This window comes from Phacochoerus africanus, chromosome 4 (assembly GCF_016906955.1).
Source record: "Phacochoerus africanus isolate WHEZ1 chromosome 4, ROS_Pafr_v1, whole genome shotgun sequence".
Lineage (NCBI taxonomy): Eukaryota > Metazoa > Chordata > Mammalia > Artiodactyla > Suidae > Phacochoerus > Phacochoerus africanus.
In genome coordinates, this window is record NC_062547.1 from 30,170,553 (window position 1) to 30,198,516 (window position 27,964).

General features: G+C 47.1%; 2 protein-coding genes across 6 annotated transcripts in view; one reads left to right on the top strand and one right to left on the bottom strand.

Annotated features, from left to right (window-relative positions):
* Positions 1-27,964, top strand: part of LOC125125270 (uncharacterized) — a 239,499-nt gene that overhangs the window by 181,923 nt on the left and 29,612 nt on the right. For 2 of the 5 annotated variants that reach the window (XM_047776080.1, XM_047776078.1), the window contains 2 exons: positions 8,108-8,487; positions 14,184-14,558. In XM_047776080.1, coding sequence (XP_047632036.1) covers positions 8,108-8,487; positions 14,184-14,383 — 580 coding nt within the window. In that variant the 3' untranslated portion in view covers positions 14,384-14,558. Of the gene's footprint in view, positions 1-8,107; positions 8,488-14,183; positions 14,559-24,183; positions 26,319-27,964 lie in introns of those variants that run through there. The other 3 variants (XM_047776079.1, XM_047776082.1, XM_047776081.1) reach the window with 2 other exon arrangements.
* Positions 14,936-27,952, bottom strand: RCN1 (reticulocalbin 1). The gene is made up of 6 exons (XM_047776077.1): positions 27,386-27,952; positions 22,760-22,953; positions 21,316-21,494; positions 19,692-19,752; positions 16,992-17,191; positions 14,936-16,103 (listed from the first exon to the last, which is right to left on the bottom strand). The coding sequence occupies exons 1-6, from the start codon at positions 27,862-27,864 to the stop codon at positions 15,996-15,998; spliced, it is 1,221 nt and encodes a 406-aa protein (XP_047632033.1). The 5' UTR covers positions 27,865-27,952; the 3' UTR covers positions 14,936-15,995.

Sequence of the window (27,964 nt, forward strand, 5' to 3'; positions counted from 1 at the left end):
GATGGTCTGCCAGGCAGCTGGGTCTGGGCATCTTCCTAATGTGAACTGTTTCTAGCTCATTGTATTAGTTTCTCATGTTTGGAGATAGGGAACGGAGTTTATATGTATAATTTTTTAAAAGGATATTGCCAAGTAGCAAGTAAACATAGCATGAGGCAAAGGCTTGCTTAGATGTTTATTCAATCTCACATCTTAACTCGATTTTAGTTCTAAGAAGTCATTCTTGTTACCTATGATATTATTTGTCCTTGAAAATAAAGCCAAACGTGCTTAAAAGCAACACAAAACTAACCAAAGGAAAAACTCAGTGTTCTTCAGGTCATGATTTTTCAAACCATGAGGGGGTCAGAAAATATTTCTTCCTATTTTGATCTCAGCTGTCTCTCATCCCTTTCAGGAGCTTAGAAGTTTGCCAGTAAATTCATTTTTCTATGTAGTCATTTCCCTGGGGGTTGGAATTGTCTTCTTCCTTAACTACTTCAAAAAGCTAGACCTAAAATGATACCCAGAGAGAAAGTGGAACAAGACCACAGGTAGAGCCATGCCAAGTGATTGGCAACCTGGGGCAGAAATCAAGCTGGAGAGCGTGGTGTTACAGTGAGGAGCCCGAGGTTTCATCAGTAGCCTCAATGCCTGGAAGGTGGTAGAGGCCCCTGGCTCTGCTCGGGGTGCTGTTACTGTCAAAGACTGACTTGTGTGAGAGGCGGGGCTGGCCAGCCAGGAGGGCCCAGGTGCTGCTCCTTTGAGCCCCTCCTTGTGTATCTCTGGAGCCACATGCTTTCCTCCCACTGCTGCCACCCAGCCCTACGCCCCTCATCTCAGTCGTCTCCTCACCGGTACCTTTGCATCCACTCGTATCTTCACAGTCCATTCCCTAGACGGCTAACCTTGTGGTGCAGACATGATCACGACTCTCCCTCCTCTTTAAACTTCCACTGCAGCTTCCCATTCTGTTAGACTAAAGTCTGATTTGTACAGGATCAGGCCCAGCCTTTCTATCCTGCCTCATCCACTACCCTCTCCTCTCCTGTCCTGTGGTCCAGCCACTGGGCCTTCCTGGCCTCCTCCCTTGGGTTCTTCGGAAACTCTACACTCTCACCTGCCTCCATCTGGGCCAGGCTCCTTGGTTACAGCATCTCTCACACACACATCCATCTCGCGCAGAGCACCTCCCCTCAGAGTGTGTTGACGTCCGTACCGTTGTCTCTCTTTGGTTAAGAATAAGCTCTGCCAGGGAGGAGAGCCTATGACTGCTGTATCGCCAGCACCGAACCCAGTGATGCAGTGAAGTCAGAAAACTTAGGATGAAGTCTAGATGGATTTAACCATTTTCTGAGATGAGCTCTGCAAGCATGTAGGGTTGCATCATTGCCACAGTGGGATCAAGCAACTTCCATTGTACCTCTTGAGTAAATTCCTGTTGTTATGACAACGCAGCAATCATTAAATTCTATAATAAATTTCTGTGCAAATTGCATCAGCTCAGACTTACTCTGACTCGATTGCTGAACCCATCCTCTCACCTCTTTAAAGCATCCCTCGGTTCTTCCTTCAAGTTCCTAAAGTGTAACAGTCACCATGCCTCATCCACCCTGTCCTTTTCCTCCAGCTTTGCTCACCTGATTCTCACGTCCACTGCTTTTGAAGCCACTCAGAGGAGCAGCACAGTGACCTTTTCAGTAGCAGTCCCCCTGTGAGATCACCTTGTCCACACTCTGCTTGGCTCCCCAGGGACCTGACACAAGGGGTCTTCCCCAAATAAAGGAAACGTTTGGCCCAAAGACAATGCAAGTTTCCAAAGCTGCTTAAAAAGCTTACACAACCGACAAACAAAAATAACAACAGAAATCTTTAAGTTGCAGAAATCAGCCAGAACATATGAGATATCCATTTCCCTGTACATCACAAAAATCCACTTAGGGCTGTGTTACCATCTTCATTTTAGAGATGAGGAAAACTGAGGCTCTGGGATGTCGCGTGACTCACTGAAGTCATTCAACAGCCGGGCCATGATGCAAATCCAGGTCTAATGACTTCAGCCCTTAACCACATTTTATATTGCAGGGCAAGGTCAACAGAAATAGCTGACATGGGAATTGGCATACAGTTAATTCCAGTTAGTCCTTGGAAACCAAAATCATTCTGTAAATGCAGTATCCAAAAAGGCTTGGCTGAAGATAAATTAAGTATACAAAGGCACAGAGTATATTCCTAAGTGTTAATTTCATCACATTAATCTTTTAGCTTTATGCACACTCATATTTAGGGCATTTTCTCCCTAGGTCTGTATTTCTAAGTGTTTATATATTTTTCCTTTGTAACGGTATAACCTACTACCACCACCCAGGCAGGGGCCTCCTTGTACTGTTTCCCTTCAGCTGCTCACGTGATGCTCCTTGAAGACTCAGCCTAGTCACGGGGCCACGCTGCCCAGCTTGTGCTTATTCTTAGTTTCGGGGAGTGTGGGGATGGACGTTCTGCCGGAATCCCGCCAGGGAGCTGACCGCAAGCCATGGCCCATCCTATACTCCGTATACCCAGTGGCAAACATAGCCTCCCCTTCTAAAAGGTATATTTGTGCCATATGCCCACTGGCCTCCTGCCGTCTGACAGGCCCTTCTCTCCAGACTCAGGAGGTGACAGGACTGTGTCCTTGCACAGACCCAGAGGCACTGGGTCTCTCCTGTGTCCACACCTCCTGCCTGGGGAGGCACCAAGGCAGGACCTCAGCACTGGGGTCAGGCAGACCCTGTAGACCTGAGGAAGGAGGCAGGAGTTTGGAGAGGGGGAATAAGATAAGAAGGAACCCAGCTGTTGGAGTTGGGTGCAGAGTCAGCGTGAGGTCATGAACAATACTGGTCTGATTCTGAGCCATGACTGCCCCATAGTCTCCAAACCTGGGCTGGGGCTGAGTCTGGGGATGAGAAGGTTAGTGGAAAGGGCTGGAGTGACCGGCAGTGTTGACAGAGCCTGCCCTTTCTGGCTGTGTGCAGGCAAGCAACTTGCTTCACCTCTCTGGGCTGTTTCCTTATCCAAGGGGTAGCCCCAGAGGAACACCTCCTATGCTAGGTGTGGGCACCCCAATCACCTGGGGCCTTGTTAGATCAGGATGCCCAGGCCCTCCGTGTACACTGATTCAGGAGGTCGTGAGGATGCTGGGGATCTGGAAGTTTTGCAGGTTCCGCAGGAGATTCTGATCCACAACCGTGTTGGAGAGTCCCAGTACTAGGGGAGCCCCAAGGGGGTCTCCCAACTCAGTCAACCCTTCATTCTAAAGTTTACTCACCGTGTGTGAGAAAGCATAGAAAGTGGGCCTTTGCCTCACTCAGTTATTAGGCAGCATCCGAATCAGACACTCGATCGGTCTCTTGCTGCATCCTAAGAAATCATCAATTGAGAGCTTATTCAAAGCCCCTTGTTTTGTGTGTTAGGCTGGAACTCTGGGCTCAAGTTCACTCCCTTCTATGTTCTCTCCTGGACCAGCCCTCCCTCTCCCATTGTTTACCATCTCTCCCAGGGGTCACAAACCGGGAGGCCAGAAAGACAAATCCAGGCAGGCCACACATGAGTTTTATTTAGTCTGCCCAGTGTTAAGAAAACAAAATTCAACTAAGTAAATGTGAAGATCTAATTGGCTTTATTTAGCCCGTCTAGTTAAATAGAAGGGTGCTCTGAGGAGATGTACAAAATGGAAGGTTTTTACAGGCAGGAGGAGGGAGGGTCAAGAAGGTATTAGCAAAAGAGAAGGAAGGATTGTTTCAGTCTAAGCCACCTTCTTTGAGGGGAAGGGCAAGGCAGGGATCTTTATCACATAGATAACCTCGCTCCTGTAGAGGGACTTTTCTGACTGTTTCAAAGGTGACATCTCTAGGAGGGGTTGAAAGTGCAGTTAAGTCTTGGTTTGCTGTCTGAAGGCACAAATGACTCCATTTGAGGTGTGGTATTTCTTGTTTGTTTGTTTGTTTGTTTTCTTTTTTGGCCACCCCGCAGCATATGGAGTTCCCGGGCCAGGGATCAGATCTGAGCTGCAAGTGTGACCTAAGCTGCAGCTGCAGCAACGCCAGATCTTTAATCCACTGTGCCTAGGTGGGGATCAAACCTGTGTCCCAGTACTCCCAAGATGCTGCCAATCCTATTGTGCCGCAGCGGGAACTCTTGGTATTTCTTTTTAAAGACAGTATTTTTTCAGTCTGAATTTACATGGGGTCATTTACTTTCCAGCTCACCATGGGGCTGCCACAGGGAGGGTGTTACACCAGCCAGTCTCCACCCCTCATACTCCCTGCCTAGTTCCCAGATGTTAGATCTGAGCTCAATTCCAACTCCACACCTCTTTCTGAGCATCAGACCCTAGATCCAGATGCCTCTTAGATAGATAATCCCGTTTGTGTACTTGATGGATGGCCTCACGTGCAGCTCAGGGCGAAATACATGTCATTTGGGGGTGTTATTACCCCTACTGCACCCCTCTTCCTAGTGTCTTGCAGGCATCCCAGCTCAACCTGTTCAAAGTAGAACTTATCACGTTCCTGTCTTCACCCCAAGGCTCTTCTCACGTTTCCTCTTTCCACAAATGACGTCATCATGAAGTCACCCAGACTGGGAGTGATCTTGGGCCCTTTTGTCTCCTTCATTCTGATTTATCATCAGACCTTATCCAAAATCTCCTGATTCCATCTAGTTTTCTCTATCTCTGCTGTCACCATGGTCTTTGCCAGAACTACATAGTTGCCCGTTATTCTGCAGACTTGATTGTTTACATCTAACCTGTTGTTCAGTTCGAAGCCACGGTTTTACTAAATAAACTTGATCTTACCTCTCCTGGCCCACAGCCTATGCAGTGCCTCCCCAGTGCCCCCAGTTTAAAATCCAAATTCCTTACCAAGACCCTCCCCAGCCTGGTCCGGGCCTCCTTACCAGACTCCTCTGGCAGTCTATGTTCCAGCCATGGGGGGCTTGTGTGATCTCCTGAATGTGCCCTACTGACTCTGGCCTCTGGGCCATCACATATGCTGTTCTTCCCTCTGGAAGGCCCTTTCTCCTAATGTCATACATTTTTCCCTTAGCTCAGCCGTCACATCCTCAGAAGGTCTTCCTTATACCAAGGATGGAGTCAGGCGCCCCACTTCCAAGCTCCCAGAGCCCCTGCACTTTCCCTGCCTAGCATCCATCACCCTACATCATGATCGAATCCCCTCTAGACCAAGGCTACGAGAAGGGAGAGCCTGTCACTGGCTGGTAGTTCATGGCCCTCCCTTCCATGCCCAGCAGTGCACAGTGAGGGTTTGCTGGGGAAAGGAACAAAGGGACAGAAGAAGAAAAAAGTGGAAGGGGAGCCAGGCAGGAACACAACCAGCACCTTCTTCTTGCCAAAGGGAGGACAAGAGCAGACACACATTCCACCCTGCTGCCGCCCTGAAACTGAGAACTGCAGAGGAGAGGGATTCTCTTATCCAGTGTTGGAGCTTCAGTATCTAAGAAAGGGCAGGTGTGGAATGAATGAATGAACATCCTGACCTAGACTATAACCACTGGTATAACCAGCAGAGAACTACTGGTTTTGTCACAAGCCTTGAGCAACAACTTGACTTATTAGAGAGTGTATGTATATATAAATGCAGATAAAAATTAAAACCTCAAAAAAAGTAAAAAAAAAAAAAAGAGAAGAAAAGAAAAAGAAAAAATTCTCACTGAGTAACCCTATTGTTGCCACCAACCAAATCAGAAGGGTTATGAACTTACAAACAGGAGGCCTCTTGTCCCAACATGATGAAGCTATCACTCAACACTGAAAGAGAATGCAATTCATTCACTGGACTGAGATTTTGGCTTCACCATCTAGAAAGGCAGAAGGGAGGAGAAAATGTGAATTTGGAGAGCCTGAAGTTTGGGCCTGGCCCACCACTTCCTGCACACATGCCTTTGAGAAATCTGTTCAGCTCCCCTTGCTTTGCTTTCTTTCCTATAAAATGAGCAAAGTGAGACCTGCCTTGCAGGGTGGTTGTGAAGACTGAATTCAAAATGTAAAACACCCAGCACAGCCCTGGTGACCAGGTGCTCATCGATGACATCATTTAAAAAGAACTCCAGCATTTTAATTATTTAAAGCTATCCTGGCTGCGCTCAGAGTTACAGGGAGTTCAGGAAACACTGGACTCCCAGTGGGAAGAGGCACCATGCCTTTCCTGTCGGTGCTTTAAAAGAATGAGGAGAAGGTGGCAGCAAAGAAGCAGAGGAGATGAAAACGAGGGAATGTGGCCCTCACTGGATCTTGGAGCCACACCGACGAGCAGGCTTTCCTTTTCCTGCTCCCTTGTCCTTCTCTCGGGTCCAGGAGGAAGGCTTCTCCGGGATGGCAGCCAGAAGCAGTATCCCAACGGCCAGAAGAAAGAGCCTTGCTTTGCCAGCCTGCAGTCTCTCCAGTGCTGTTTTAAAACATGACATCTATATTCAGATATTTAAAAAAATAACACTTCTTTTTCTTTTTAATTTCAAAGGCAAATCATGTTCATTCTGGGAAATTCATGCAAACAAAAGAAGAAAAAAAAGTATCCAAAATTCCATTGCTAGATTAACTACCGAAACCATTTGGGAGTCTGTCCTTTTAAAGTTTTTTTTTTTTTTTTTTAGGCGATAAGTACATAAACCAGTATGTTCGTATAACAACACATGAGATCGAACGGTACATAACTGTTCTGTAATGTGATCTTTTTCACTGAACAGCTTTCCATGTCAGTTAATGAACCTATTTAATGTCACGATGGGTGACATCAGTGGGTGTTCAGGGTAGCTGGCCACAGGCACCCACAGTGCCCCCCTCCCCTGGGTGGAGACTTGTAGCTTGTTTCCATGAACAGGAATTCAGAGAACTGCTCTGTCGTCAAACCTTTATACAAACCGCAATTGTTCCCTCACAGTGAATTTTCACATTCAATCTTAATTTTCTCAAAAAAAAAAAAAAAAAAGACAGTAAGGCAACATGATTAAAATATTTAAATCATAAGTAGGCCTCTTTAGAGAGGAGGAGTGAGGCTATAACGCACCCTTAGGCTTATTTCCTATTCTGTTCAACCTCCACTTTTATCTCAAGCCCAGCCTTATTTCTAGTCACCAAATCTGATAGCAAAATTCAACCCGTTCTTAAAGAAATTAAAATCTAGTAGCAAAAATAAGAGACAAAATAATTCTCCCAGGAGTTCCCGTTGTAGCTCAGTGGGTTACAGACCTGACTAGTATCCATGAGGATGCAGGTTTGATCCTTGGCTTCACCCAGTAGGTTAAAGATCCCACATTGCCGCAAGCTGCAAACTGTCGTGTGGGTCACAGATGCCACTCGGATCTGCTGTGGCTGTGGCTGTGGTGTAGGCCAGCAGTTGCAGCTCCTATTTGACTCCTAAGTGTGGCCCTAAAAACAAAAACAAACAACCAAAAAAACCTCTCTCATTTACACAGAAGTACCTGAATTTTCACCATGAGAGGTAAGGACAGGGTGGACACATAATATTAATAATAGTTTTTTAGTGAGAACTTACCATATCTGTGAACCATTTGTTTGTTTGTTTGTTTGTTTTTGTCTTTTAGGACCACACCTGCGGCATATGGAGGTTCCCAGGCTAGGGGTCCAATCGGAGCTGTAGCTGCCTGCCTACCCCACAGCCACAGCAATGCTAGATCCGACCCACATCTGTGACCTACACCACAGCTCACGGCAACGCCAGATCCTTAACCCACTGAGCAAGGCCAGGGATTGAACCGTCAACTTCTTGGTTCCTAGTCGGATTTGTTTCTGCTGAGCCATGACAGGAACTCCCACTGTGAACTGTTAATATATTAAATGCTATACTGCATTAGATGACACTTGCCATTTAATTCTCAGCCTAGGAGGTAGGTACTGGGGTTGTGAACATTACATTATTGTGAAAATTGGGGTACAGAGAAGCTAAGTAACTTGGCCAAGGTCACCCAGCTAGTGGATGCGGGAGCTGCCATGTGATCTCAGGCCCTTGGAAGCTGAGTCCCACCCCCCGGGGACTGAACCACATTGTCCATTGGGCTGGGGGAGAACATCCTGGGGACCCTGACTAAGCACGGTGATGTAACTTTCCAGGTACTGTGGCCTGAAAACGGGCTTGCGCACGTCCCCCACGGTGGGGTTCATGGTGACCAATCAGTGCACCTTCCACACACCGGTGGGCTTTCCGCAGATCCCGGTGGCTGCGCTGGCCGTGGAGAAAGTGGGTCGCTCCAGCGTGCATTACCGCCTGGCTCTGTTTCCCCCCAAGCCCGCCGGAGAGCTGCCTGCCGTTGAGCACCGGGACTTCAGTGATGGCTTTTTCTTCGGCCACCCCAGGCTGGCACAGTTCGCCGCTTTGGCCTGTACCACTGGATCCGCAGTCCACGTCTTTGTGAATCCAGCCACCGGCAAGCCCACTGGCCTTCCCGAGGACTTCCGCCCCGGCCTCCTGCGCCTGGTGACCCAGCTCCCGAGTGAGTGCCTGCGCCCCGAGTCACCCCTGCCTGAAAATAAAGTTTAGAGTATTCACTAAACAATCTCTTTTCTAAAAAATCAAAATATAGTTGATTGATTGATGATATAGTGCTGGTTTCAGGTGTACAGCAAAGTGATTCAGTTATATATATATATATATATATATATATATATATATATATATATATGTCAGATTATTTTCCATTATAGGTTAGTACAAGATATTGACTATAATTCCCTGTGCTCTACAGTAAACCCTGTTATTTATCTATTTTACATATAGTAGTATGTATCTGCTAATCCTATAGTCCTATTTTATCCCTGTCCCATCCCTTTCTCCTTTGGTTACCAAAAGTTTGTTTTCTATGTCAGTGAGTCTGTTTCTATTTTGTAAACAGATTCATTTGTATTATTACTATTATTACTATTATTTTATTTATTTATTTATTTTTAGGGCGGCACCCGAGGCATATGGAAGTTCCCAGGCAGGGGGTCAGATTGGAACTACAGCCACTGGCCTATGTCACAGCCACAGCAATGCAGGATCTGAGCCACATCCGTGACCTACACCATAGCTCACAGCAATGCTGGATTCTTAACCCACTGGGCCGGGCCAGGGGTCGAACCCGAGTCCTCCTGGATACTAGCCAGGCTTGTTTCCACTGAGCCATAACTGGAACTCCTGTTTTATTTTTTAGATTCCATGTATAAGTGATATCATATAATATGATATTATAAAGTCATATAATAGTTCTCTTTCTCTGTCTGACTTACTTCACTGATATTCTCTAAGTTCATCCATGTTGCTGCAAATGGCAATATTTCTTTCTCTAAATGATTGCTCTTTATTCCTTAACATGTATTCTATACCCTTTATGAGAGTCACCCAGCTCCACTGACGAAGCATCAGGCCTGGGGCAAAGTGCTTCACATTCAGGGTCTTGTGGAGACCCCACAACCATCTAGGCAGGCTGATGCTGCTCTTACCTCCTTTTACAGAGAAGGGAAAGGAGGTTAGCTGAATGGAAGTAGTTGGCCTATAGTCATTCAGCTAGTGAGTGGGTCTGACTCTAAAGTCACCTGGGGGTGCTCTCTGTGGGGTTCTTTCTTTACCTCCAGTATCTTAGCAGCTCAACCACAACACATTCTCTGCTTTATCACCAATCCAATATGACTCATTAAAAATCCTCAGCTTCTTATGGTTAATGACCACATGAACTTTTTTTTTAAAGATGTCAATTTCAAAAAAAACCCCATTTTTCTTTCATGTATTTAAAACAAAAAAACACACCTTTGACAATTTTCTGATAAATGAAAACCTCTATCAGTCGCTAATGCCATGCATTGAAATCTAAAAGTAACCACAGATAAATAAAATCTTTGATGCTGAAATATGTAAAGGACCCTACTTTGGTGTAATAATAAAAATGGTTACCCAGCAACATGGGTGGAACTAGAGAGTCCCATACTCAGTGAAGTAAGCCAGAAAGAGAAAGGCAAATGCCGTATGATATCACTTATTTGTGGAATATAAAATGTGGCACAGATGATCCTATCTGCAAACCAGAAACAGATCACCACCAAGGAGGGCAGACTTGTGGATGCCAGAGGGGAGGGGGAGGAAGTAGGATGAGACAGGCAGTTCAGGGTTTTTGGATGCAAACTCTTAGAATTGGAATGGATGGGCAGTGGGGCCCTACTGTACAGCACAGGCACTGTATGTGATTGGGTCACTTTGCTGTATAACAGAAGTTGAAGAAACATTGTAAATCAGTTGTCCTTTAATTTAAAAAAAAAAAGTGGTTGCCATTTCCTGAGCACTGACCACACACAGTGCTTTGCGGTTGTTACCTTAATTCATCCTTAGTTCTCTTCTATAAGGTAGGAATTATTGTTGCCATTTTTCAGTTGAGAATGTTGAGTCTTTAAAGAGAACTGGAGTTGGGGAAGGTGCTTGAGTCTAACTCTGCCTCAGTCCAGAGAAAGGGAAAAGCACAGGCTTAATCCCTCTGGACCTCAGTTTCCTCCTCGGAAGATATAACCTTTTCCAGTTGGGTCCCTGAGTGTTTTTCGAATGTACAGAGACTATGATCTGCTCTTGAATTGAGTTCCAAATCCCTGCCACATACCCCTAACTTTGGAATAGCCTCACCAGATACAAACATTAAAAACTATTCCTTTGTTATTTAATCCATTCAGTTTCACCCAGTAATAGATCAATTTTCAGGTTTAAAACACATCACACAAGAATTCTAAATCTCCGGCAAGACCATTAACCAGCAGCCTGGTGCTGGTAGACATTGATCTTCCTGACCTCTGACATTTGACCTTCTCGGGAAGGTCATGGGGAAAAAGTCCTTTTTGTGTGCCTCACGTTTCAGTCCTTGGAGTTGTTGCATGTGCATTACTCACCTCATCTTTGCAACTACCCTGAGAGCTGGGTATTATCATTGTCGTTATTGTCCCTTAGGGTTTTTGAGAGAAAGCTGACCTGCTGAGATCACAGGATGCCTGGGTGGCAGAGCTCAACCTCCAATCCAGCCAGGCTTTTTGACCTGTCTTTCCATGCTGCCAGCTCTGCATCTCATCCCAGTGATCTTAAGTTTTCAAATTACACCCCGTGTTGCTGTCAATTTGAAAAATTGGAGTAATTCTAGCTGTGGTTTCACTAAGGGGCTCTTTAATTGGAGGCAACATAGTGACGTAAGAGGATGGGGTCCTCTGCTACAGAAACGGGGATTTGTATCCCGGATCTGCCATTTCTGTACAGGGAAACCACATGTTCCAGTGTGACCAGGACAGTTCTGATTGTCCCAGTGTTATGGCAGGCTCACCCAGAACTCTTGTGAGCCCAAGTGGGAGTAAGAAGGGGAAATGATCAATGGGTCAGTCGACCATTTTTCCTCCTACCACAGGACTCCATGTACGCGTGTGGATACCTCAGCCTGCATGTTCAAACAGAGTCCCCCAGCTGGCCCTTGGGTCCTTTGGGCCTAGGCGTGTGCACATCTGGCTTTGTCTGCCCTTTGCAAGAGGCACTTGGGGGATGCACACACAGGCTCTGAAAGAGGCTTGAGGTTACCTGGGCAGGGAATTCTGAGGTGCTACGGGAACTTGGAGCATGGTCCAGAAGCAGAGGCTTTAAGTGGGCAAAACCCTTTGGCCCATGGACTCCTCAACCCGGGAGGAGGAGGAAGATCCTAGCCAGAGGAGGAACAGAGAGGGTCTGTAAATCCCAAAGTGGTCGGTGCAGCTCGCTCAGGATTTAGGGAGGTACTGGTTAAAACTGCTCCCTTTCATTGGCAATGGTATCCTGGTTTGGTCAATCCATCATATGAGTTGTAACTTATATAACGTATGTAACTTTGGGCATTATTTCCCTCTAGAGTTCCCTTATCTGTAAAACAGAAAAAATAGAAAGTAGTTACCGCTGGTTACCAGGAGTGCCACTCACCAGGGTTTTCAACACCTCTACCCCTCACCCCAAGCCACAGTAGGATTGTATTTCCTGCTCCCTTGAAGCTAGATGAGCCCACATGATTTGCTTTGACCAGTGAAAGTGAGCAAGGGCGACACGGGTCGCTTTCAGGAGTGACCACATCTGCTTGCCTATGCTTGACGCCCCCAGTGGCCACGGGTGGATGTGCAGATGCCCTGCTGGACCCCACACTACAGTGGCTGTGAACAGTCACCTAGAACCGTGGCAGATTTTGATAGAGCAAACATTAAACCTCTGTTGCTTTAAACCACTGAGATGGGAGGGTTGTTTTTTATCACAGCTTAACCCAGCTTATCCTCGTTTTAACGAGTATCAACCCCAGAAGGCTGTTGTGAGGGTTAAATGGTTAGTGTAGGTAAGTCCTTGGCATAGCGCCGGGTACAGCTATTAGTAAATGCTTGTCGCTCCCACTGCACAAATACCGCCGAGGCAGGAAAGTAACCAAGCCTTACATTCATTTTCCTCAGTGTGCTCTGTGGGGAATTGGACCCTATTTTCTATTTTATATGAAAAAAATTTACAAAGGTACTTCAAACACATGGGATGATGGGATGCCTTCTACCTAGGGTGTGTTTCCCCAGCCCTGGACCTTGGAACTGACCAGAATTGAGAGTGCAGATGGATTCTTGGAAATACTTCCAAGTGCATGTAAATCTCATGAGTTTAAGTGCCAATGACACAGTCTTTCCACTGTTCAGATTTTTAATGCTCCATCGTGAGCCAAAGTGGTGGATGTTACGGCACTCATGGTTTTTAGTGGGAAATTCTAGCACTATAAATTTGTTTGAAGACTACAGAGAGCCAAGTCTTAGTTGCATGTACTTGGAGGAAGCTGGATTTTACTATAAAAGTGGCAAAATAAATCTAGGAAGACTTAAACAAAAAAATCCAGTCAGCCATTCACCACTTCACTCCACAAGATGTTTTCGCTGAGCTGCTAACAAGTAGCCGCATAGCTATTGTTTGCTGGGCACTTCTGAGCAGATATGACTACAGCATTTGCTAACAAGGAACAAGTACAGTAATTCAAGCAGGTGAAGAACCTTCGGGTGTGCAGATTTTCCAACTACATCTTTGTTACACTCGAGTTCATTCAAAAATCTACAGTAAGAGACATGCGGTACAAAATATGTGTTCATGTTTTGCTTGGACAGATTTTGGCTCCGAGCAATTAATGCTTTCAGTCACATTAAGCATATAAATAATGCTTTGTGACATTACAGTATTTCCCATTACAGATCAATTTTGTAGCATTCGTTCATAATCAGACTTGAAATGTTACCTAGAAACAAAATATGTTTTCCTTGAAACAGTCAGACCCCATTAGAAGTCTCAGGCTTTACAAATCACCATGTTAACAGTTATGTCCCCTAGCTAAGGTTTTCTTTCCTTAAATAGTGTTAAATTCAGCCCCAGAAGCACTAGTCTCTTTGAGGGTTCTCTTCTTATGTGCACTGACTTGAAAGGAAAAACTTAGTGCTCAAAATATATTTAATATCTTATTATGTGTAACTTAATAAACCAACCAGTATTCCCTTTTGGGGGAAAATCATGTTAGCACCTTTTAGAAGTATTAAGCTTATACACTATATTCTCATTTTCTAAAAGATAGATTCTCATTGCTTGGGGAAAAAAAAAAAGCATAAGCCTATTTCTAGGTAAGAGGAGTTAGTCTCATTTCCTGATCACATAATCATATATTGTGGGTGAGCAAAGAAATAAAAGGACCATATATTAGGAGCAGTAAAATTTGGAAGTAAGGAACACCTGGAGTTGAGTTCTGGCCCTGCAAATGAATCACTCTGGAATCTTGGGCAAAGTACTTTTCATTCATCTAATTTAATTATTTAAAAAAAAATTTTTTTTAGAGAATCACCCCCACCCCCACCTAGGAGTATTCTCTTTGATTAAAGCTAACAACCTCTCATTCATTCAGCAAATAATTACAGAGTACTTATTGCAGGCTAGGCTCTATTGTCCTAGGTCCTGGGAAACAGCAGTGCATCAGACAAACCAAGCTGTTGTTGTCATAAAGAGATTAGAGCTTATATTCTAACTCAGGGAAGATGGACAATATACCAACAAGATAATGTCAAATGGTACACTTGGCTGAATGGTGGCCCCCAAAAGATATGTCTACTTTCCAACCCTGGAACCTGTGAATGTGAGCTTACTTAGGAAAATGTTCTTTTGCAGATAGAATTAAGGACCTAGAAATTAGCTCGTCCTGGATTATGCAGGTGGGCCCTAAGACCAATGACAAGTATCTTTATAAGAGACACGGGACACAAAGGAAAGGCCCCAAGATCGAGGCAGAGTGGAGTGATGCAGCCACCAGCAAGGAATGCTTAGAGCCACCAGAAGCAGGAAGAAGCAAGCAAGGAGGTCTCCCCTAGATCCTCCAGGAGCACAGTACTGCCAGCATCTTGATTCCAGATGCCAGTCTTTAGAACTGTGAGTTTCTGTTGCTGAAAGCCCCCCTCTTTGTGGTAATTTGTACAGCAGCCCTAGGAGACAGATATAAATGGCAGTGTGTACATGCCAAGGAGAAAATAAAACAAGGAAATGAGATAGGGACCCAAATGGGACTTGTATAAATAATGGGATCAGAAAGGCCCCAGTGAGGAAGTAATTTGGGTTACCGAGGATGTGTGAGATCAGGGTTCTGAATCTGAAGAGATAGCAGGTGCAGAGGGCCCAGCCTGGAAATGAACTTGGTGCATTAGAGGACAACCTACAGGTTGTCTAGTTAGCATACAGAAGTGTGTATTTACAAAATAAGTAAATATGAATATGTTCTGAACATTCTAGTTGATGAATGTTTTAAATGCAGAACGTTTATTGTAAGTTTGCTCATGTCCTCTCATCCCCCTGTTAAATTCCACATCAATAATGAAGAATGTCACAGATGGTACATGTGAGGTCAGATACACAGGACACAGCAGAACCTCCTTAGCAGGATCCTTTATTTCATTCACTTTCTACTTATAAGGCGGAATTCCAACCTGTAAAAGTTAACATCTTCCAATTCAGCCAATGGCTCGAACATCGCTTTGTCAACTCCACGGTCCAAGTGGTCCCAGGGTAGGTCCGAGGGTTGTGGACTCACTGGGACTGGGAGAGATGGGTTCCATAGCTCCACTGGGCCAGCATCCCTAGGACCCCACTCCCTCATTCCTATCAGAGATCATCGAGGAAATGGATAGGATTTCTAGTCACTTTTTCAGAGATCAGATCTACTTCATTTCCATCTCAAGAAAATTTTCTCAAGTATCATAAAGTGTTTACCATTTTCCTATAGTTTTTCAAATGCCTGACATTCATCTTTTCTCCCTACCTTTAAAATTCCTTTCTTTTTCACATTATCTTTCTTAATTGCTTCTTATCATTAAAAAAAGGATAAAAAACAACGATCTGTTGTGCACATATAGCACGTTGTACAGAAAAATGCACAGAGGTTTATATACCATTGACAATAACAGCTCAGAGTACAAAGAAGGAAGAATCTGAAATATGAGCCCTGCTCTGAAAGAAGCCCATGTAGGATGAGACACCACTGAAGCTTAATCAGAATTTTTCCCTCACCAATTTTTTAACAGTGGCAAATGTAAAAAATCTGCAGTTAAAATACACAGCAGTCACTCCATATGCTGTCCCCTCCCTACCCAGCCAACTTATGAATGACAAAGCTTCGCAAAGTTTCTCCTCCTTTACTTTAGATTTCATGGATAAAGCTAAAAAGTCCTGTTTTAGCAAGGTATCTCCATAGAGCTTTGAAATTTACCAAAATTTTAATGTGTTTGGAGAGAAATCTCCTGAAAGAATAGCGATGACTATTTCCCAGCAAATACTGAGTGAGAGACAATTTTAACCCCAATCTGAGGTGATAAACTTGCTTTGGGGGTGGGGGGGAGGGAACACAACTGCTATAAATGAGACAATTGTAGCAACCATCCGAGACAATAAAGGGAAGCCCATGACAGTCTGTCATGTTACGGTGAGTCTACATCAAAGCTCATCGTGATTTTTGGTGAGATCTTCCCCATAATTGGTAGCTTGGCTCCCAACAAACATGTTCCAGTTGTCCAAGATCTCCTCTTTAGTGAGCTTCTCATCCTATAAGAGAGAGAAAAGACCTCTGTCATGGGAAGCGGGGAAACTCTGAGTAATCGCTCAGCTTGAAGCTCATGTCATTTCATTGATCTGCAACATTTAAAAAGTTACATTTCATGACTATAACTTTCATAAGAGGCTGTTAGGTACCTCCTTCATCTGCCAGCACTGCCCTGCAAACCCTGAACTGCAAAAGCCTCCTGCTATAAAAGCTGTGCTGAAATATATCAGGAAAATCCTCAAGGAATTCAGAAGCCAGAAGCCAGTTATGTGTACACACCAGTGCTGCAGTGCCCAAAACAGGCCCTGAAGATTTCAACTTCCCTTTTATGGCCTGACTGTAAAACATGACTGTCTCCCAAGAATTTTAAGCCATGATCAAAATGGGAGAGACGGGCCTTCTTTCTAATCTCGTTTATTTATTTGGATACTGATCAATAGATAATTGGCATCAGAGCCAGCAGAGTGAGCTAGCCTTAGGATACCTAGGCTTTAATGGGCTTCCTTCTGCCTGACATGCTTCAGATGTCTGTAAGCACCTGCCGACTGAAGGAGCAGATGAACAAGCTCGTCCTCAGGTCACGGAGGGCAACCCTATTACATCCATGCTTGCCCACAGCTAACAAAGTGACCGGTTCTGTGATCCTAGGATATGCCAATGAATATACGTGTGACCCACGGCAGACCGTCCAGGAACATCTGGGCCTGCTGAGCTCACCGTGGTTACCGCAGTGTTGGCTCAAGTGCACAGGTCTCGGATGCAGGGCAGGAATGAAAGAAGTCGATAAAGACACAGCCGCAGGGCCAAGGCAAACATCAAAGAAGCAAACAGAACCAATCTTATGTAAACTGTCTCCCGTCGAGGAACAATTCCAGAAGTCCGGGCAATACCTTGTTCTTGTCCGACTCGTACACCAGGTGCCTGGCCTCTGCCTGAGCGTGGTCATAATCTTGCGGGAGGATCCAGTGGCGAATCTCATCCTTGTCCAGCTTCCCATCCTTGTTCAGATCCCGGAATTCATTAAACTGCTCCCGTTCTGACAACACCCAGTCTGGCTCAGGGCCACCCTCCTCATGGGAAAACATATCGGCTGGAAGGGAAGGCTGTTCTTGGTTATGAAGACAAGTGGGAAGGCAGGTCCTAGAGCACCTGACCTCCAACCATCAAGAGACCTAACCAAACATGGGGGTGGGGGTGGGGATGGGGGGGCGTCTCTTGGGTAAATAATGCAATGATTTGGCCATGAAGGCCACTTAGTGGAATAGAAAGGACTGTGCTTAGAAGCCAGAAGGTGAATCCTGGCTCTTGACTTAGTTCAGTGACTGGGATTAAGTTGCCTTGTCTGTAAAATGGAGACAGTAATTTATTAATCAAAGGGTTACGATGAAGATCCGGTGGGACACTTCTGTGCAAGCCCTCTACAACCCAGCCTGGACCCAAAGAGGTGAGAACAACTAATAATGACCAATATCGGCACTTTCTATGCTCCAGATGCTGTTTAAGGACATACTTCTTTTTTCATTAAAATCCTATGAAGTGGGTATTGTTATTCCCACTTTATAGCTGAAAACACCAATGCAGAGCCTTAACCCATGGACCCACAGCTCGTGTGGGTTTGTAGCAGGCTACACAGGAACATGGGTGCTCTGCTTCCAACCCACAGTCTTTATTACTATTATTGTTATGTCGTTTCCAGAAGGCTTTCACATATATCATTTTATTTCATCTTTGTAGCAATTTTATAAGATAGATCAATACCCTTATTTTACAGAATGGCAGGGAAAGGAAAATGAAAGTGAAATTTCTCTCGTTTGCTGTCACTAGCTAACCTGTGGGCAATTTCTCTGATGGAAGCACAACTTGGAAATGTCAGGGGGGTAGCAAGAACAGGTAGTGAATGAAGGAAAAAGAGAGGCAAGACCCTTAGTTAAGCTACAAGACAGACCCACACCATCCTGGAGGCATGCGTGCTCTGTCTTCCCATTTTACAGATGAGGAAACTGAGGCTTATAGTGGTGATTACATGACTCCCACAGAGTCACACAGCTAGCAGGTAGAGAAGCTGGGGCTCTTGATTCCATTCTACCACATCACCACTGGTTTTCCACTCGTCCCTGCCTGTAGAGATGGCTCCTCCATAAAGGAAGTCACCTGCTAGACAAGTATGTACTTCGGCTCTCTCCAAACACAAGTTGCTCAGAATTCAATTTTTCAAGAATGATGCCCTGACCTCCCTCTCTGCCAGTGTAAAGAATGCAGTGTCTCTTTTGGGCAAAGCCACTCAGAGTTTTGCCCCCGACTTTGCACTATTCGATCAGGAGGAGGGCAGGGAGAGCACACACTTTTAATCAAAAGTACTGTATTGCTTTTGATCCATCAGTCTTCTCTGTCCATCTAATTCCATCACCACCATTGAGGTGTCTGAGGCTCTGAGCCTTCCCTCACACGCATGTGCACCAGGCAGGACGAAGCATCTGCTGACGGGGCTGTCAGCGTTTGTTATTCAACAAAGGCAGTGCCACCGAGATTGCTTTCATTACTGTGGTGAGAGCTGCCTGCCTGTTACCACATACAGAGGAAAACAGTGTTTGGTTCTTCCGACCAAATATAATTCCTAATGATGAGAAGCAACTTTGCTCTTCATTACGGAAGGCACTCATTCCTGTGGATGGAGTGGCAAAGTCAGGCAACCACAGACCAGAGGCTGATGGCAACGTGGGCTCTGGTTTTACACTGAAAGGTAATGAACTGCCCCTATTAAATATCTGCACGAAAATTATATCCATCCCATCCCTCAAATAATTTTCCAGCTTTTACTTCGTTGAGACTTGGGGAAAGAGCTATCACAAAAAGGCAGCCTGCAGTGGGGGCCATGTGCTAAAGCACCAAAGTAGCCGCTGCTGAGAATCAAATGGAAATATCCACGCTGCCTTCTCCTTCATGCTGGGAGGGCTCCTGGGCAGCTGGGAAGAGCTCTAACCAGCAGCAGCGGCTTCAGACCCAGGAACATTAATCTGAGCCTCATTCAGCCAGTGCCCAGTTACCTGAAAATGCACTTCTTGATGTTGTTTAAGTGAAGGCCTTCAGAGCAAAAAGCTGGGGATGGTACTCCCCATGAAAGATCAAAAACCAGAGGCATAAACAGCTATATTACGGGGCAGTCATGCACTTTGTAGAATGACTTACCTCTCTACGAAGGAATCCCTTTCTGCAGAGAGCTTGGGCATGCAAACAGTTCTGTTGATCACAGCTCCACCTCCTCAGTTCGCTGGCTACCAGTCTGTTTCGGAGTCTCCCCCTGAGACTGTCTGCTCTCGCCTCACTGTACATCTCTGGGTATCTCTGATCCCGTTTCGCAAAGGCAGACCGCACAGTGTGATAAGGGGCACCTCGCAGAGCTCTGGCCAGCCTCGGGGTGGGGCTGGCCTTCTGGGCTCTTCCCCTTTAGGAATGCCTCCCCGAACCTGCATCAGGGGGGCTCGTGTGACAAGTCCCTCCCACTGAGAAGTCATAGGAAGGACACCTACAGACTTGCAGCTGCTACTGACAGAGATGTCTGGGGAAAATCGCCCCTCCAGGCCAGCACTCACCAATATACTCGTCCTGATCCACAAAGCCATCCCCGTTCTTGTCGATGTCCTCCAGAGTTTCCTAGGAAGCAAAGGGGGAGGAGGACACAGATGGCTCTGTGCGCTCAGCAAACCCAGAGTCCTAACCATTGTCCTCCTTTGGCTTTTGTGGCTTGGTGACTTGTGGCTTGTCTCCTTACCACTCTGGACATTAATTTATCTACAAAGAATAGGCAATGGCTTCTGTCCCTCCTCTCCCACCCTACAATTTTAAAAGCAAGATACTCTTTGCAAATGAAAATGTACCTATAAGCGCCACTATCAGGAAGCCCTGGCAGGCCAGCCACCTCCACCAGGCGGTCACATCAGCCCTGTGTACCACAAGGAGGCCAGCTGGAGAGCTATTGCACAAAAGGATCATGAAGCTAGATTCCACTGCTAACTGGACCATGAGCTGGTATCAAAAGATATGGAACTGTGGACAGCTAGAAAATAAAAGTATTCCTGACTTTTGAATGCACTATGTCCTGTATTTAGTATATCTGACTTCTTAACCAGGCTTTTTGCTAGGAGGATTAATTAAATGAGTTTACTACTGTCCGTTGTGACAGAAACTCAAAGGCATCCTGAAGAGAACAGAGCCAGTCCAGAAGCACGTGAGCCACTTGTGGATGATTCCCTATCTCCACTGTCTTCTGGCAAAGGAGCTATTGTTAAGTGGATGTTGGGTGGTACAAAGAAATGATTCTCAGAGCCACTGCCCGGTCTTTAGGGTCATGGGGGTCGTAAGGATGAAGCAAGAGGCAAGAGTGAACTGACTGACTCCATAACTAAAAGAGTCCAGAGCTGGTTGTTTCCCAACAGCAAGACAATTGGAACTGGCTCAGGATAGCTGCCCTGAAAACAGGTGATGGCATTTATTTTATTGTCATTGAAAATGAACATATTTGGGACCCAACAGGACACCATGGAAAGCAACCACATGCCAAGGGAGGCATCCTTCCCAGGCATGGGTTGACATCTAGTTTGACTAGTTTTCATCTAGTTTGAGAGTCCAATGCATTTCACTTCTGCATCTTTTTCTAGTTCCCTCAAAGGTGACACATGAGACAGAGACTAGCTAGCTGCTCACTAAACCCCTCTGCTCTTTCTGGGCACCAACTACACTGCACTTCCCTGCCTCGTCATATCGAGGAGGAGCCAGTGGGATGTGAAGGGAAGGGATGAATCATTTCCTGGCCAGAACAGCAAAGGCAGACCATGCCTTCTCTTCGGTCCTTCTCTTCTTTCATCTACCAGCTGCTGGTGGCCAGGATGACCTTAAAGCCACGAGATGGAAGCAGCCTGGATGCCTGCCAGCTCTTGGAGGAGGACTGCCCAGGCAGTCCATCTGATGGGGACTGTTTGCCCTGGACTTGGAATAAGCAAGAACTAACCTGTGATGTGGTAAATGGCTGGGACTGGGGGCTACTTGCTATAGCAGCTACCCTGCCCTAATCTGGGTAGACAGGAGCCAGTGCACCTACTTCAGAGTCCTTCTCCAACTCCCCTCAGGCTGAAGGACATTCTCACTTTGGAAGGGACAGGGTTTTGGTGCGGCTTTCGTGCTGGTCTCTTCCCAGCCCAGGCTCTTTCTCTGTCTTACCAAAACCACAATTTCCTTCATATGCTCAAACTCCTCAGGGTGCAGAAAGGCAGTGAACTCCTCGCGGGTGGCTGTCTGGTCACCATCGAGGTCTGCAGCCTTGAACCTTCTCTCATCACGTGGCAGCATCTTTTTAAAGGTTTGATGATCTGAAGTGTCATGAAACTCCGTGGGGTTTCCTACAGGGTGTGCGCAGAAACATGAAAACCGGTTGCTAAGGAAGTCATTCCCTTCCAGAGCATTCCTCCTCCAGCCAAATGGTGCACATAGGCCCAAAGGTCCTGACCTATCAAGTTCTGCGAAACATTTTATTTCAGAATGCCTGTGTCGGTCCCTCCGTACCACCCTATAGTCCAGGCCCTAATGATTTGCTAGGGGCATTATAGCAAGTGGTTAAAAGTATAGATTTGAGGAGTTCCCACTGTGGCTCAGTGGGTTAAGGACCCGATGCTGTCTCTGTGAGGATGTGGGTTCGATCCCTGGCGTTGCTCAGTGGGTTAAGGATCCAGCATTGCCTACCCCATGCTGTGGCATAGGTCGCAGATGCACCTTGGATCCAGTGTTGCTGTGGCTGCAGCTGCATCTACGATTGGACCACTAGCTTGGGAACTTCCATATGCTGCAGGTGCAGCCGAAAAAAGAAAAAATATAAAATAAGAAAATAAAAGTATAGGCCTAAGACCATATTGATGTCATACTTCTCTTAAAACCCTACTTTCATCATATTCTTTGATCCAGAACATACAGAAGCTCCCTAGTACCCAGGACATCCTGTCTCAAAGTTCCTGCAAATCTTTCAAGATTTTTCTTCATCTGGCTGGGATAGCGTGTCTTTGGTTCTCCTCTGGCCTGTCCCCTCTCGGTCTCCACGAGGTACCCAATGGGTTTGCACCCTATAAATGGCACACACCCCTTCATAATTCCCCCCAAACAAGCATGACTTCTGTCTAAACCCTATCTGTTGCTGAACGGATTGCTGCACCTCTGCCCCTCCAGCAGGCCCACCTTCCCCACCACGGTCTCTCTCTCTAGATGTAAATCCATTCTTTAAGGCCTAGTTCCCAAAGCATCCTCCACTGGGAAGCGTTCCCGGACTATTCCAGCCTGCTCAGTCCTGGCTGTCCATAACTCGGCAGTGTTCTGAAATGGTCATCATAGACAGGCTTCCTCTCTGCTCTGTTCCCTGGGTGTGCCTCTGAGATGGTAAACATGGGTTAGGCAGCAGCCTAAGTCCTTTTGTATTAGATGCTCAGCCCCTTCCACCTACACGACAGCAACTTGGTGTATTCTTAGTAAGCAGAGCAGGATGTTACACAAGCCGGTTCTGCTTAGGAGGTTGTGACATCTCCCCAAAGGGGGTAGATATGATGAGAGAGTAGAGTTTCCCATAAGATGCTTGTAACACGGGCCCCAGCTGTGTAATCGCTCCTGCAGCACCTCTCACCTAGGTAGTAACCGTAGGTGGCTTGTTTGTATTCTTCCCAGGAAATTTTATCGTCTTTGTCCCGATCATAATCCTTCCAGACTTTAGCGACATTATCGTAGATGTATCTCTTCTGAACCCGTTTGATCCAGGTTTTCAGCTCCTCAGCGGTAACAAAGCCGTCCCCGTCACTGTCGATTCGATCGACAATCTTCCTACAGTTCAGAAAATAATAATAATACATAAAGCAAGGCTATTATCAAGGCTTGTGTGATCCTGATCCAGAAAGAGATCAAACACCTGCAGAATCTAAAACGCATAAACACGAAAATAAAATCAACAATCTGACGATGTCGGAAAGGATCTTAAAGTGTATCTTTTCCAAGGATGATATTGTCCCCCCACCCCCCCAGTGCCAATGACAGACACTGCCAGTGGATCAGGCCCTTCTATCCTGATAAACCTTGATGCGGCCTCAGAATCCTGCTCAGCACAGTGCTCTGCAGACAGATGCGACTAGACGAGTGAGTTGATTTGTATGATGAAACCTAGCAGTCTTCCCTGATGCAGTCCAGCTCCCTCATTTTAGAGTAATGGAAACTGAGGCCAAGAGAAATTGAATGCCTTTTCCAATACAGCAAGTGTTTGGCACAAATGGGCTAAGAATCCATGTCTCCTGGCTTTAGGCCAAATGCAAAAAATGGAAAATTCTATCTAAACCAACCAAAAAATAAGTGTGTTTTGTTTTGTTTCAAAACCTCACCACCTGGGATTCAGAGTTGAAACTTAAAGGAAGAGGAGACCAGATCTCATTGGACAAAGCAGAAAATATTAGGGACGAAAGAGCCTTGACATCATGGGAACTATTCAAGAAACGTGACCAGCTGAGCAGCTGCAGGAGCAACGCCCTGCTCTTACGGTGAAGATGCCTAAGTCCCCTGGTGTCTTCTGCTCCACAGCTGGCCCAGGTTCCAGTGATTCCCCACCAGACCTCACTGAGGCGCCCCAAACCTGTGTCCCAAGCAAACTGCAGACCAGAACCTCAGCACTGTCCATCTCTAGGCCAGAAGGTTCAAAGCTAGGGATCCCACTGCTAAAGGGAACCTCAAAGACACCTGCAAGCTATTTCCAGTGTCTAAGAAAGTTTTACCCCAGGAGTTCATTTACCTGGGATGAGTTCAATTCTTTGGGCTGGAATTTTATCAACTCCCAACTTCTTTACTGTGAAGAGAAGTTCTAATTGGCGGTTACTCTGTGATCACTAGAAATGGAAATGAAATCATGATGACCTAAGTCTCCATCTCCTACCTGAACCTGTGGAGCCCCCCAGCTCCTCTTTCTGGGGAAAGTGTAAACTTTACTAACAGCTTTCACTTGTCCCTTCATTTGCAATTTTAACAGGTCTCAAGACCAAAAGACTAAAACCTCAAATATCTTCTTTCCAGGAAATCACAGCCAGACACCCTAGAATTCTTTCAACATTGTGCAGTGTTCACCCTACCTACTATGCACCAGGCATGGCTCCAGTCCTGAGGACATAGTGGTGACATGCCCATCAGTTACCCAAAGCCTACTGAGAGGCAGAATCTCAAACCAGCAGAGACCAAATGACATCAGTGTACAACCTGCTTCTGTGGAAAAGACAACATCTCATCTAGGCCAAAGAAACATCCAGGACATAGCTCAGCCTGTCACACAGAAGGAGCTCAACAAATATTTGTTGAAAGCATATACAGTCTTAGCCTCTCCCTTTAAAAATCTCAAACATGAGCTATAGGGAAAGGGAGCTATGAGGTAGATAAACCGAACTCTGTAATCAGAACATCTGGATCCTCGTCCTGTGTGATTTGAGTCAGTTTTCCCATTAAATTGGAACATCTAACTTTACAAGGAACGTTGAGAGGAATCGTGGAGAGCATGTGCACTTTTCCCCACTATGGATGATAATCCCAATCACGGGTGGATGGAGAATTCAACAAATAGGTAACAGAAGCGTCCAGGGAGCCCAGGGATCTCCTTCCAGCTGCCAGTGAGGCTGCCCAGCTCTGCTCCAGACAACAACTGCCACGTGGAATAACGGGCCACGGGTGTCAAGAGAAGCCAGAAGTCTGGGTCTGTATGTGAAATCACTCCGATATTAAATGTTAGCCAGTAATTTACATTTTTTCTAAGACTGTACAGCACATCTGTGACTGCTGAGGCCTATGGGTTCCTACTTTTTATTTTTGTCTTCAGGGGTCTTAGAGCTGCCACATTCTTAGAATCTACAGGCAGAGGGTGGTGACAGAGTTGCCCAGATGCAGCCACACTCCTCCCTCTACAGCTGTGACTTAGAGGGGACCAGTGCAACAGGACCTAGGCACAGAGAGATGGCTTCTCACGCTTAGCCCATCCTATACTGCACCCTCACTCCAAGTCTCCAACCTCTTTGCCTCTAGCCCAGATTTACCTTGTAGGTAAACAGTGTGTCCACTGCCCTTCGGGTGGCTCAGGCCAGAGACCCAGAAGTCACCCTGGATTCTCCCCCCTTCTCCCCCACGCCTACATTGAGCCAATAGCAAGCACTGCCAGTTCCACCTCCCACATGGGCCTGCGTTCACCCTCTCCTGCCGTGCCTGCTTCAGACACTCCCAGCCACCCCCTGCCCCCTGGTCTCCCCATCCATGCTTCATCTCTGCTCTACTGCCAGCTCCACTTTCCTAATAAGTTTTTGGGAGGCTGACATTTCAACCATGTACATCTAATCTTCACCTCACAGAGGTCCTTCCTGCTCTGCCCTTGGCCTTCTCTTCACTCCCATCACCCACTTCTCCTGCCCTGTCCCGTTACTGTCCCAGTACCCGGCATCCCCCAGAACAGATTTCAGAATCGTTTTAAGCTGGTTTCTTTCTTTAAGGAATGCCTTCCCCTGCTTGTGTGCCTGGTAACCTCTGAGTCATGCCACAAACTCCGGTCAGGTGACATCCCAAACCCCCAAAGCCTTCTCTCCAACCTAAAGCCTTAGGGGCTCCTTCTCCTGGATGTGGTCACTGTGGTTTTGACATGCCACCATCACAACAATTACAAGTAGCGTTTGCTCGCCTCTCTGTCCTCTGCATATGATTATAAGTACTTTGTGGCCTAGAACATACGGTTTTATCTTTGTAGTTGTCAGATTATCTAACAAGGTGCCTGGCACACAATAGCCATTCAGATGTTTAGTTGCATGAATAAAGAAGTTAAGCTTTTCATGCAAGGGTCAAATGCAGACCAGCTCCATCAGGCTTACTCAGCATGAGGAAGGGCTTTAAACTGGAAGCCTTAGGACTGCAAACTAGAATTCCCTACTCCAGTTCCCCTAAACCTTTCCTCCTTTTTCTCCCCGGTGACAAATGGCTGCCACCCAGGGCCCCAGAATAAATCAGCCTCCAAGTGCCTCAAAGCAATACAATAGACTGAACTCATCAATGGCCCCCATTGTTAAGGCCCAAACTAAAAGAGAAAGTACTTCTCTGCAAAATAAAAGGTGACTGTTGGGAAGTAACTTTGAAGTTCAAAGATCTTTTTATCAGAACAGGCAGATGGTGCACCTACACAATAGGTGTAATTTAGCCTCCTCTTCTAACCAATCACATTGGCCCTTGGTGGTGCTCATCAGCAAAGGGATGGTTGTGTTCTTTTTTTATGTAGCAGGGCAGAAAGATCTTCCACCCCCAGGAACCAGATTCCTGGAGGCCTGGTGCCCAGCAGGCACAGCTTTTGGTACCCTTCCCAGCCGGGTCTCCACCTGGATCAGGCTGGCTGCTGATTCTTCCGTGGAAGGGTTTCCAGATACCAGATACCTTTGCACAATGCTCACGTGTCTCCCCAGGGGCCGTGGAGAGGGTGCACTGAGATGTACCCAGGTTGTTTCCCAGGTTTGGTTCCGGACTCAACCGCTTTCAACAGTGAAATTCACAGTGCCACCACACCACCCTCCAGCTTTTAGTTCTCAGTTGCCAAAGGACTGGGTTTCTCTGCTGACTTCAGAAACTGCTGCAAACAGAAATAAAAGAGGGGGCCAGTCTCCGTTCCCACCCCCTATGCCTATACCCACATGCCCCTCCATTCTTAACACGAGGATTTTTATTCCCCTTCTTCAGATTTTGGAATGATTAAGCAGAAGGCAAGAACGAACACCCTAGTCCGGACCCACGAACATAGGCCAGGATAGAGCCTCTCCTAAGTCTGCCCTTTCATTTTTTTTACCCATTAATGATCACCCTTGAGACCTGGAATGGGGACAGAAGAGAGAAACAGGGAGGGTGGGGAAGAACTGTCACTGAAAGGCCACCGTGGATAAATTCTTTTATACACTCTCCCCTCCCTTCTGATGCAACCCAGGGGAGGGGGCGGGCCCTGGCCGTCCGGGCTCCCACGCCCGCTGCCACGTTCTACACTCCCCGCGGGAAGCCACCCCGGCCCCGGCGGTAATCTCCAAGCAGGGACCCGACGCCCACGGGCAACTCTGCTTCAGGCCCGCTGCCGGGCCCGCCTGGCCCCTGCCCGGCCCCAGCCTTCGGGTCCCGGCGCCCGATTTCGCTTTCGCTTTGGGGCTCGCGGCACGCGTGGCTCCCGCCCTCCCGAGTGGCCCGCGGGCACCTGCGGCGCCCCGGAGAGCGGCCTCACCCCAGCCTCTCCTTGCTCTCCTCCGAGGTGAGCTGGTCGAAGGTCTTGGAGTCCTCCTTGCCCAGGAAGGCCTCGTGGTCGTACTGGAAGCTCTGATTGTCCTCGGGCGGCCGCTCTCCCAGCTCCGAGTCGGGCCGCACCACGCGTTCCTTGCGCACGGTGGGCTTGGCCCTCAGCGTTGGGGGCGCCAGCACCAACGCCAGCAGCAGCCCCAGAGCCAGCCCCAGGCGGCGACCGCGCCCGCCGCACGCCATCGTCGGGAGGAGAGCGCGGCCCGCGGGGAGGCACCGAGCGAGCGACGAGGGCGGCAGCTCGGGAATGGGGGATCGGAGCGCGCGCGGCAGCGGCGGGGCTGGGGCCGGCGCCGGGAGGGAGGGGACGGGCCGGCCCCTCAGCCAGCGCCCGCCCCGTGCCAGAGCGGAGGGGCGCGCCCCGGGCGGCGGACAGGGGAGCTCCGGGCGGCCCCGCTCACGCGCCATTGGCCGCCGGGCTGCAGGAGGAGGCCGGGGCCGCGGAGCCACGGAGCCACGTCGCCCGCCTGGGTGGTGGGCGCGGGGCTCGGGTTTCGCCCTGGCCCCT